This window comes from Zootoca vivipara, chromosome 1 (assembly GCF_963506605.1).
Source record: "Zootoca vivipara chromosome 1, rZooViv1.1, whole genome shotgun sequence".
NCBI lineage: Eukaryota > Metazoa > Chordata > Lepidosauria > Squamata > Lacertidae > Zootoca > Zootoca vivipara.
The window spans coordinates 103,932,708-103,945,442 of record NC_083276.1 but is presented as its reverse complement, the minus strand read 5'-3'; the positions used below and the strand labels follow the sequence as shown (position 1 = coordinate 103,945,442).

Sequence of the window (12,735 nt, the reverse complement as noted above, 5' to 3'; positions counted from 1 at the left end):
TATCCCACCTTCTTCTTCAAGGAGCTCAAGGTGGTATATATGATTCTCACCACCACCACCCCCAAATTAATCCCCACAACAACCCTGAGGTTGCTTAAGCTGAGGGGCAGTGACTGGCCCAAGGTCTCCCAGGTTTTAGTTTGACACTCTAACCACTACACAAATCCATTGTCTTGCAACCACAGCTAGAGGTAGAAGCCAGGTTGCTACCATGAACCTCATCACTTGCTTAGCAGAGAGATATCCTAGATTTTCCAATGAGTGACAAAAGAGACAATGCTATTCCATTCATCTGCTCATGGGAGCAATGCTCCCCCCCCCCAGTTGGACCATCTAACTGGAGAACAAACCAAATTGGAGAACCATTAAATATATACTGGACATCCTGCTTCCTTTATCAGGCCATCCCAGCTGGGTTCAAGTGTCAGATTCACAAAGAGCTCACTACAAGAATTCCACCTAGACCATATGCTGTGTTTATTTGCAGTTGGAGCACTTGTAAATGTCTACTCTAAACAGAAGGTTACATAAGTGTTTCTGTTCAAAGCAAGCTGTTGCTTTGTCACAAAGCTCTGTGCAGTATGGATATAAGTATCAGACCTATAAGATATGAACTACAGGCTGGCATTGCATTTTGATACTTTATTATTTCATTAAAGAAACTTTTTGTCAAACTGAAGCCAGACAAGGGAAAGCAACTTACTGGCGATTTTCACATTGTGATTTTTTTAAAAGGGGGGGGGGACTCAGAACGTTTGAGTCACCATCTTATCTAAACTTCCATTCATTGCAGACAACTCAATGACTGTGCATCCCCAAGCAATTAAGCATAATTCTAGTGCTATATGACCAGATACAAAGCTCACTCGGACACACCAATATCATCCAGTAGAATCGATGTGCTCCAGGAGTTCATTTGAAGGAGGAGACCTAACCACGGACAAGATCAGTTTTGTCCAGCTTACAAGCATTGCATTTCAGAAGAAAGGTTGAAGTGTGAGCAATTCTCACATCAACTAAAAGGGGGTATCTCAATCCCAAAGCCTATTATTCATGGGAGAACTCATGAAATTGTCCCTTTATGGAAAGCCTAAAATCAGAAAGACTTGAACATGACACATAGGAGAAACAAATATGACAAGAACAGAATTTTACTTATTCTCATCACAGGAATGACTTGCAGGCATTCTTCAAACATGCTGAAAGACAAAAATTATTCTGAAGCCATCCTTAGAGAAGCAAGTGCTTTCTCAAAAGAAATGGCTTCGTTCATATTCAATGACACAACTAGACAGTTTTAGATTTTATGCTGCAGCTCCCAGAAAGAGAAAAGCAAAACTAATCACTTATAGAATCGTGAAATAGTAGAGTTGGAAGGGACCCTATGGGCTGTCTGGTCCAACATCTTGCAATGCAAGAATCTCAATGAAAGCATCCATTTCTGATGGGGGGAAAACTCATACACCTAATCAGGGTCATGTTTCCACAATAACATAGGAATCTGTTGAAAGGAAAAGCAATAACAAAAAAAGCTCAGTTCCATACCCTCCAACATTTCTCCAATGAAAATAGGGACATTCTAAGGAAAAGCAGGACATTCTGGGATCAAATCAGAAACCATAATGGCTTCCTCTAAATTAGGGATGTCCCCGGAAAATAGGGGAAATTGGAAGGTCTGCAGTTCCCAGGATCAAGAGAGTTATGTCATCTCCGAGCTAGCCCAAGACAAAAGCTAACCCCATTTGTTGTTAGGATCCTTCAACTATTTTTTCTCCCCCCCCCCCCCAAAATATCATCACTGGGTCCTCCAGCCTTTGCTGGAAGGTACAAACAATTCAAGCACTCACTGTGCACGTATTAGTCTTAATGCGCAACACTTTACATTCGCTTACATTGAACTACATTTGCCATTCCCCTGTCTGAAGAGGTGTGGAGGTTTGGGAGAGAGAGAGAATGATTTGGCTCTCTCATTGCTTGCCCTTGACTCAGATAATTTATGTAATTGCATTGAGCCTAAAACAAATCTCTTAGGAACCCAACTGCTTTCTTTTCCCCCTGCTGTGAGGAATCTGAGTTTATTCCTGCCTCTGCTTCTTGTTCTTTAATCAGTTTCTGATGCATTGAGATAACCTGGCCTCTTATCCCACAACAACAAATTCTGCTGAGAATATAAATTAGTATGGATGAGTGAGTAAACGTCACCAGGGGGAGTCGCATGTTGAACACACCTATGAAATCACAACAGCTACGGTGATCCCCGACACCAACCTGCATCTCATGTGCCTGGTTGTCACATGGACCATAATATGTGCATAGAGCTCCTCTACACAATGTTTAATCTATGTCGATACAGTATTCCTCATTCCACGGAGGAGCCCTATATAGTACACCTATGCAGACAGGTGGAAGGAACCCCTTCATCACATAGCCACCAAACACCTGTAGGCATGGGCAGCACAAACCTCTGGTGTAGAGTAGGGGGAACACAGCAAGACAATTCAACCCCCTCCTATGCATTTTCAACACATGAGGGGTGTGAAACCCGTGTGAGTCCCCCTTCGTCTTTCAGTAAATGTCATTGTTCCTTTTGCATCCTGAATTTATTGATGGCACATAGCGCCAAATCCCCTCATGTCTGCTACCAACCGCTTCATATACAATAAATGTTAAATCACATGGGTAACAAAATTTATTCCCACAGTATAACTCCCTGTAGGGCAAATAAAACTCATCCAAATATTCTTTGGAGCAGCCCATGGAGTGGAGCCACAGCAAAGCACTTCCAAATCCTGTAAGCAGTCCAGGAAGATACCATGGTCAATGATATTAAAAGCTCCTGAAAAGGCAAGGATAATTAACAGGGTTGTGCATCCCACATCTTCTCAGTTGACATTGATCATGGCAATCGAGGTAGCTTCAATCTCTAGGCCTAACCAGCAAGGCTAGTGCTCAGGGTTGATGGGATGTCCATCAAGACAGATTCTCCATCCCTTGTTTAAATGTATACATTTTCATAAGTCTCACAGAACAGGTTTAATATGAATCAAAATGTGGGGTAGTAACAAATTAAGATGAATCAAATGAAGTGGGTACTCGAGAAACAAGGGCTGTTTAAGAGCAATAGTATTCATTATTCTATCATTTAACTTTAAATAGTCCTTTCAAGTGGTCCTAACATTGTTGTTGTTGTTGTTGTTGTTGTTTAGTCGTTTAGTCGTGTCCGACTCTTCGTGACCCCATGGACCATAGCACGCCAGGCACTCCTGTCTTGCACTGCCTCCCGCAGTTTGGTCAAACTCATGTTCGTAGCTTCGAGAACACTGTCCAACCATCTTGTCCTCTGACGTCCCCTTCTCCTAGTGCCCTCCATCTTTCCCAACATCAGGGTCTTTTCCAAGGATTCTTCTCTTCTCATGAGGTGGCCAAAGTATTGGAGCCTCAGCTTCACGATCTGTCCTTCCAGGGAGCACTCAGGGCTGATTTCCTTAAGAATGGATAGGTTTGATCTTCTTGCAGTCCATGGGACTCTCAAGAGTCTCCTCCAGCACCATAATTCAAAAGCATCAATTCTTCGGCGATCAGCCTTCTTTATGGTCCAGCTCTCACTTCCATACATCACTACTGGGAAAACCATAGCTTTAACTATACGGACCTTTGTCGGCAAGGTGATGTCTCTGCTTTTTAAGATGCTGTCTAGGTTTGTCATTGCTTTTCTCCCAAGAAGCAGGCGTCTTTTAATTTCGTGACTGCTGTCACCATCTGCAGTAATCAAGGAGCCCAAGAAAGTAAAATCTCTCACTGCCTCCATTTCTTCCCCTTCTATTTGCCAGGAGGTGATGGGACCAGTGGCCATGATCTTGGTTTTTTTGATGTTGAGCTTCAGACCATATTTTGCGCTCTCCTCTTTCACCCTCATTAAAAGGTTCTTTAATTCCTCCTCGCTTTCTGCCATCAAGGTTGTGTCATCTGCATATCTGAGGTTGTTGATATTTCTTCCGGCAATCTTAATTCCGGCTTGGGATTCATCTAGTCCAGCCTTTCGCATGATGAATTCTGCATATAAGTTAAATAAGCAGGGAGACAATATACAACCTTGTCGTACTCCTTTCCCAATTTTGAACCAATCAGTTGTTCCATATCCAGTTCTAACTGTAGCTTCTTGTCCCACATAGAGATTTCTCAGGAGACAGATGAGGTGATCAGGCACTCCCATTTCTTTAAGAACTTGCCATAGTTTGCTGTGGTCGACACAGTCAAAGGCTTTTGCATAGTCAATGAAGCAGAAGTAGATGTTTTTCTGGAACTCTCTAGCTTTCTCCATAATCCAGCGCATGTTTGCTATTTGGTCTCTGGTTCCTCTGCCCTTTCGAAATCCAGCTTGCACTTCTGGGAGTTCTCGGTCCACATACTGCCTAAGCCTGCCTTGTAGAATTTTAAGCATAACCTTGCTAGCGTGTGAAATGAGCGCAATAGTGCGGTAGTTGGAGCATTCTTTGGCACTGCCCTTCTTTGGAATTGGGATGTAGACTGATCTTCTCCAATCCTCTGGCCATTGCTGAGTTTTCCAAACTTGCTGGCATATTGGGTGTAGCACCTTAACAGCATCATCTTTTAAAATTTTAAATAGTTCAGCTGGAATATCATCACTTCCACTGGCCTTGTTATTAGCAGTGCTTTCTAAGGCCCATTTGACTTCACGCTCCAAGATGTCTGGCTCAAGGTCAGCAACCACACTACCTGGGGTGTACGAAACCTCCATGTCTTTCTGGTATAATTCCTCTGTGTATTCTTGCCACCTCTTCTTGATGTCTTCTGCTTCTGTTAGGTCCTTACCAGTTTTGTCCTTGATTATGGTAATCTTTGTACGAAATGTTCCTTTCATATCTCCAATTTTCTTGAACAGATCTCTGGTTTTCCCCATTCTATTGTTTTCCTCTATTTCTTTGCATTGCTCATTTAAGAAGACCCTCTTGTCTCTCCTTGCTGTTTTTTGGAAATCTGCATTCAGTTTCCTGTATCTTTCCCTATCTCCCTTGCATTTTGCTTGCCTCCTCTCCTCCGCTATTTGTAAGGCCTCGTTGGACAGCCATTTTGCTTTCTTGCATTTCCTTTTCCTTGGGATGGTTTTCGTTGCTGCCTCCTGTATAATGTTACGAGCCTCCATCCATAGTTCTTCAGGCACTCTGTCCACCAAATCTAAATCCTTAAACCTGTTCCTCACTTCCACTGTGTATTCATAAGGGATTTGATTCAGATTGTATCTTACTGGCCCAGTGGTTTTTCCTACTTTCTTCAGTTTAAGCTGGAATTTTGCTATAAGAAGCTGATGATCTGAGTTACAGTCAGCTCCAGGTCTTGTTTTTGCTGATTGTATAGAGCTTCTCCATCTTTGGCTGCAGAGAATATAATCAATCTGATTTCGATGCTGCCCATTTGGTGATATCCATGTGTAGAGTCGTCTCTTGTGTTGTTGGAAGAGAGTGTTTGTGATGACCAGCTTGTTCTCTTGACAGAACTCTATTAGCCTTTGCCCTGCTTCATTTTGAACTCCAAGGCCAAACTTGCCAGTTGTTCCTTTTATCTCTTGATTCCCTACTTTAGCATTCCAATCCCCTGTAATGAGAAGAACATCCTTCTTTGGTGTCATTTCTAGAAGGTGTTGTAGGTCTTCATAGAATTGGTCAATTTCACTTTCTTCAGCTCCAGTAGTTGGTGCATAAACTTGGATTACTGTGATGTTAAAAGGTCTGCCTTGGATTCGTATCGAGATCATTCTGTCATTTTTGAGATTGCATCCCATTACAGCTTTTGCCACTCTTTTGTTGACTATGAGGGCCACTCCATTTCTACTACAGGATTTTTGCCCACAGTAGTAGATATGATAGTCACCCGAACGGAATTCGCCCATTCCCTTCCATTTTAGTTCACTGATGCCCAGGATGTCGATATTTATTCTTGTCATCTCATTTTTGACCACATCCAGCTTACCTCCACTCATGGTTCTTACATTCCAGGTTCCTATGCAATATTTTTCTTTACAGCATCGGACTTTCCTTTCGCTTCCAGGCATATCCGCAACTGAGCGTCCTTTCGGCTTTGGCCCAGCCGCTTCATCAGCTCTGAATCTACTTGTACTTGTCCTCCGCTCTTCCTCAGTAGCATGTTGGACGCCTTCCGACCTGAGGGGCTCATCTTCCAGCGTCATAACTTTTATATGCCTGTTGTCTTTGTCCATGGAGTTTTCTTGGCAGGGATACTGGAGTGGCTTGCCAGTTCCTTCTCCAGGTGGATCACGTTTAGTCAAAACTCTCCACTATGACCTGTCCATCTTGGGTGGCCCTGCATGGCATAGCTCATAGCTTCTCTGAGTTATTCAAGCCCCTTCGCCACGACAAGGCATTGATCCATGAAGGGGGGTCCTAACATATAAAATAGATTAATACTGAGAGGACTTTTAAATCAAGGCCATTTCTGTATTCCAGTAGCCAAATACTTATAGGAGCTTTAAAGTGACATTTTATTTTATTTAAAACATCTCACATCCCACTTCTCATCCTTAGGACTCACAGAGCAGTCTAAAACGAATTTAAAAGCATAACACAACAAAAATGAACTGAGCACTCAGGTGTGCCAATTTGCTAGTTTTAACTAGATTTTCAAAAAATCTACAAGGCTTGGGCAAATGAGGTCTTAACCTGGTATAAAGAAGACCATTATCTCAACATTATGTGAGGCTTCTGGAGAAAGCATTCTTGAGTCAGTGGTACAACTGAAGGCCAAACTACATGTCATGATCCATGCAAAGTGTGAGTTGTATCTCTTGTGAAGTGGAATCCCACCATTCTACCACCAACTGAAGTGGATCCCACAGCTACCACCAACTGAGGCAAATCAACTATTCTTGTCAACAGTTGAAGTGGATCCCACTGCTCTGCATACTAAGTGTGGCAGATCCCACCTCCGTATAATTCTATATACTCTATAACAGGCGTATGCAAACTTGGCTCTCCAGATGTTTTGGAACTACAACTCCCATGATCCCTAGCTAACGGGGCCGGCCAGTGGTCAAGGATCATGGGAGTTGTAGTTCCCAAACATCTGGAGAGCCAAGGTTGCCTATGCTTGCTCTATAACCACCACAAATTGCCTTATGTTTTTGTGAGAGGTAAAACTTTCATATTTGTAGACTCAGGCAGAAGTTGAGCAAATAAGAAAGTTTTATTTAAAAGAACAAAGTTGATAAAACAAAGGTTGTGTCAGGAGATAGAATTCTTTCAGTTAACAGTTAACTTATTTATAGTTATACTAAATCTAGTGGATGTTACAGGCTTCTAAACCACCAGGGAATGGAAGAGGTGTTTGTGGGGGGTTTCTGTCACAGTTGCCAAGGTTACTTGACCAGCCTGAGATGAAGCTGCTCATGGCACCCTCCCCAACAAATCAATGTCCACCTTGAGCAGTAAGCCTTTGGGCTAGCCCTGCAGATATAAGATAACCAAATTCACAACACCGTGGGGAGTGGAGAAGAAAGAGTTGCTCAGGAAATTTTTCTGTGAAAGTTTGAGTTTGCCTGGTCCTTTTGTTGCTTACTTTTAGATGGTGACAAAGACTGTTATATTTCAGTGAACTTTTGTAAATCCTCTTCCTCAGCTTGGTTTATGTTGCTTTCCCTTGTCTATTTTTAAAAGGATGCTGTTTGTTCCCCTGATTTTTGTTATGTTTTATTGTTTATCTTTCATTGTAAATATTTGTTAGAAACACAGAAGGCAAGTGCTGAAAATAAATTAATGAGTAAAAAAAATTAGTTACACCTTTCAGTAAAATGGGCAATGTTTTATCCGCTTGGGGAAAAGATGGAGGAATGATAATACTGACATTTGAGACTGTTCAATTCAAAGGTAGTTCCAATAAAGTCAACGTTCTTCATTGCAGAGCTTCAACTATGGAAGTGTCATTCAACACATGAACACATAAAGGTTAAGGAAAGTGTTGCAGCACGTTGTTTACACAGGTTTCAGCATTTCTGACATACAGAAAATGCTCAATTCATTAATGCCTTGAGCAGCCAAACAAATCAATATTTCCCCACATGTAACAGTGCTTACTTACCAGGATGAGCAGAGTTATGTTTTCATTTTCATCCTTGTAAATGGATCATAAAGTTTTATCAGTGGTGTAATAACCACTCTGTAAGCCTATCACTTTGATTCCTAATGTTACACTTGTCTAAACTGATAAAATACTACAAATGTGTTTTCTGCCCAGAATGCCAGGGAATTGCGATAAGACACTGTTAATTTCTTCATTTCTTAGAGCTGGAATCACTTTGAAAGAGTATCAAGGAGATATAGCAGCATATCAAACCTCTTAGTCAGGGGAGAATAATAGTCTGCCTTTCACAGTATGGAGTGGAGCTGGTAAGGGCATTTGTATAGCTTTTCTTAAAAAAAATAACTCTTGATAGCATAATGTATTTTTTTTAAATGCTACCTCCGAGATAGAAAAATATCTGGTGCCTGTCAAAAAGGCAAAAAAAAAGGTAATAGCAGCAGCATTCAGCAAAATAAATAAATAAAAAACCAAGGGCTCTATACCCATCTCCAAATCCAGCTCTAACTAATTAACAGTGTAAATGATATCACAGATAGCATCTCAGGAGAGTGAGCTAAGATGCTTCACATTTCACAGCAAATAATGTGGAGCTTAGGGAAATCCTTTCCTTTGGTTTCCCTCCCTTCACCCTTTGAAGTACCATTTGATCACAATGTAATGAGTTCATATGATCAAATGCATGTGTTTGCTCCAATAACAGACTGGCCTTACATGAAAAGGAGTTAAGATCACAGCAATGTTTTCTCAGTCAAGATTTAAAATAAAGTTCAGCTTATCTCCAAAGCCAAGTCTCTTCTTCTGTCTCTGAGACAATTCCACCATAGATAATTCCAACCCATTTTGCAGTACAGTTCAGTATTTCTTTTCAAATCTCACCAAGGTAACAGCTTTCTTTCAACTTAAAGCTTTGCAAACATTGCTCTGTTCAAATTAACCCATTACTACTATAACCCTCAAAGGGTTAAGAATCCTTTCAAATCAAGGCACACCTGACAGGGTCTATCCTATCCCAGATCCAAGACAGCCACTGTTCAGCTTCTTGTACCACTTTAGTTCCACAAAATGGTGGCAACAAGCCAACCATGCCAGAAACAATTCATTAATCTAAATGCACAAAGTCACTCAGAAGGTTCATGTCACACATTGCCTTCCTCGCTAGTCCTTGAAATATGTGTTCCAGTCACTCCTGAGGACATTCACAATGACAAAAGCTTTGGAGACAAGGCACGCTGAGTGAGAATAAAATTTGGCACCCCGAAATGGATCGTCCAGTTATGGATCTTCTCCATTTTCAACGCCACAGCTTGTTGCCCTCTGCGGGGGAACTGCTCACACCACCTAAAATCTGGTAATGTCAGAATGAACAAAGAAGAGAGGCACCCTCCAGTCAGTTCTGAGCAGCAGAATAGAGAGATCGGTGCAAATCCGTGTGGGCCCATTTGAGGACGACCTATTCAGGGGACCTGTGCTTGCCTCAATTGAACTTTTAATCTAACATTTCAACAGGGACACCTATCTTATCAAACACCACTGGCCAAAGGTTTGCAACACACCTAATTTTGTTAGCTTTAAACAAATGAATACAATCAGCCTGAGGCGCAAAGAAAGAAGGTTAACTTCACTTCCAAGACTGGTGGAAGTCTTAAATTTTGGCTCAATTTCAGTAGGAATTTTTTTTCATCATTTGAAGAAGAACTTGGAAACTAAAACATTCTTAAGCAAAGGCATCATAGGTTTTACAGCAGACAAGTATTTGCAAGGCTAATAGTATAACAGAAAAGTGGCACAATTGGTTAAAAGCAATACTTAAATTGTAGTCTCCCAACACAATGCTTTTCAAGAAATAAGAGAAACCCTTGAATGTGGGAGAGTGTGCACACCACCCAAGCACAAAGTACAGCAGAGAATGGGTGCTTCTAAGAATATTTAATAATAAATACAAATTAATATTCTGTCAGGAACTATTTTGCAGGGATCTTTATTAAGGCAGCATATGAAGTAGCTTCTTGGTTTAGTTTAGAAGGAACCCACTCCAATATATTAACATTTAGAATTCTTAGCCATATATGCAATTCAACATAATAGTCTGTGTGTGTGTGAGAGAGAGAGAGAGAGAGAGTGTTTAAGGCTCAGCAAAGAGGAACACACACAAAACTTTGCATTTCCTTTTCCTTCCCCAGAAGCAAACTCTTCTTTCTTTTGCTGAATCAGGCTTCTCTTGCCTTGCCAACTAAGCTGGCTGAATCAGTTCAGGAGATGACAAACTGATCATTCCATACTGAAACGATCTATCAGCCACTTCAACTTTTAGCAGAGACAGCAACTTGATGCAGCTACATACAATACAAAATGGGAGGGAGGACTGATTTATTCTCAGGTTTAGACTACAAATCAGTAGATCAATTGAAGTGAACATTTATCGTAAATGATGATGAGCTTTTACATTCTCCTTCTCCTGTATACACTCCAAGGATGTGTAAATGAAGGAGTTAAATGGGGCCAGTTAGATGCGACATGTCCTAATCCCATTAGAGGCTCAAAGTACTTTTCCTCCTTTTTATAAACACTGTATTAAGAGCTAGGAAGAACAATTGATCATGACTAATTCATTAAACAAGTTTTACTTCCTTCTTTTAGGTTGTGATTTGTCTATTTTTCACTACTCATTGATGAAAATGGTTTCCTAATTACATTTTCTCTCTTTGTTTTGTAGGAGCTGTTCAGCATTTGCGATATCCAAGAATTCAACTGTGCTTACCTGGCTACTTGAAACCAAACAAACACACTACAGATGGACACATGAAGACTATTCTAAATAATCCATATCAAAGGTAGGAAAGCTAAAGCACTTCAGATCATAGCTGCCAAGTTCTCCCTTTTTTTAAGGGAAATTCCCTTATGCTGAATAGGCTTCCTCACGAGAAAAGGGAAAACGTGGCAGCTATGTTTCAGATGTTGTTGGACCCCAGGCTGCATCAACCCCAGTCCACATGTCCAATGGGTCAAGCATGGTGGAAATTGGATTCCAACATCACCTGGAGGGCTGCACGTCCCCCATCTGTGATTTATGCTAATAAGTTTTAATGAGATAGTACACCTTTTGTAGAACATCTTTTCTAGAACTGCTTTCTAGAACTTTTAAAAGCTTTTTAAATGTAAATTTTGCATTTTCAGTACAACAGGATAATAACAAGCAAGCACACATTCATTGTGGGGAGTCTTTTAAGTAAGAATTGCTTCTGTGCAATTGCTTTTTCCTTAAACCCAACCCTTACAGAGTCCAAATGGGAAAACTTTTAATAAATTTACTAGGATTAAAAGCATAATTGATGGAACAAGATCTTTTTAAAGCATATCGGAATGCATCTGTACCCATCAATACTTTTAACTTATAAAATAATGGTCTCTTCAAGGGCATAGGCTTCTCATGCTACAGTAATGTGATCTTACTATACATTCTCTCCCCACACCCCCTCCACAGTTGACGATCATTACAGAATGACCAGACTGAGACTTGAAACTCAACTTTGAAGAGTTGCTTTTTGGGGGATCTTATGGTTAGCATTTAACTGTAAAGGCAGACAATAAGGCCTTAGATAGTAGGTTACGCATAAATCTCGTAAGGAATGCCCATGTATCAACAAAACTCTTTAGGAAGTAGGTATGAGATTTAAAGGGGGGGGAGAGATCGTTGTGTAGCTGTCGGCAAACGACTCAAATTCAATGATTTAAGGAATTGTGCTCTCAGATGACAGCCACACTTAGCAGCATAGGTCAACAGTTACTATGAAGAATAAATTGTGATTGTAGACACCTCAGACTTTACCTCTTTCTTTCTCTTTTGAATTTGAATTTGAATTTATTCAGTCAGACATCATGGCAGTAACGTCACAGGAAACAACATGGAAGGCCAGGTCTACTGTGATAAGGACCAGATGGAACCCCTATCTTCAATGGATAACAACTACTGGACCAGAAGACATTCAGTGGAAATTAAAGACATTGTGCCCGTGGCTGAGGACAACTGTTTGAACCCTTCCAATGGATTATGGGTGGGGGAGGGGGTGGGAAGGGGAAGGAAAAATGGTACGGGAAATTAAAAATTGGAAGGAGAGAATATAATGTATGTAACAATTCTCGTACTTCAATAAAAATCTTTTTTTAAAAACCTCAGACTTTACCTTACCCCTTAAAGCAGGCAGCAGAGATCTCTCTTTCTTGTCATCACATTTGTTGCATTCACTGAAGTATAAAAGCAGAAAGACATCCACAAGCACCCACATCAGAGAAGTGGCAAGAACCACCTTGCAGTAGACAAATCTCCTCATTCTTTGTTTAGTTATTAGTAGTAAAGGTGGGTACTGCTTTGATGGTGTATCCAAGCCAAAGATGCCAGCATGAACGCAATGTTGAGAACATCCCACTGCAAATGAAGAGAAAGGGGGATTCAAATTAAATAGCAAGTAAACGATAAATTATCACATTCAATTTTTTTTTGCTTTTTTATTGTTTGCCTTTTCAATAAATTATCGATTTCTGTTGCTTTCCATAAAATGTAAGAAAATGAGATCACATAACAGACCTAAATGTTTTCAGAAAGAAACTTTCAAACAACATACAGAG

At 40.7% G+C, this 12,735-nt stretch overlaps 1 protein-coding gene across 1 annotated transcript in view; it reads right to left on the bottom strand.

Annotated features, from left to right (window-relative positions):
• Window positions 1-12,735, bottom strand: part of GALNT13 (polypeptide N-acetylgalactosaminyltransferase 13) — a 147,504-nt gene that overhangs the window by 117,406 nt on the left and 17,363 nt on the right. The window contains exon 2 of the mRNA XM_035131738.2: window positions 12,299-12,535. Coding sequence (XP_034987629.1) covers window positions 12,299-12,440 — 142 coding nt within the window. The 5' untranslated portion in view covers window positions 12,441-12,535. The remainder of the gene's footprint in view (window positions 1-12,298; window positions 12,536-12,735) is intronic.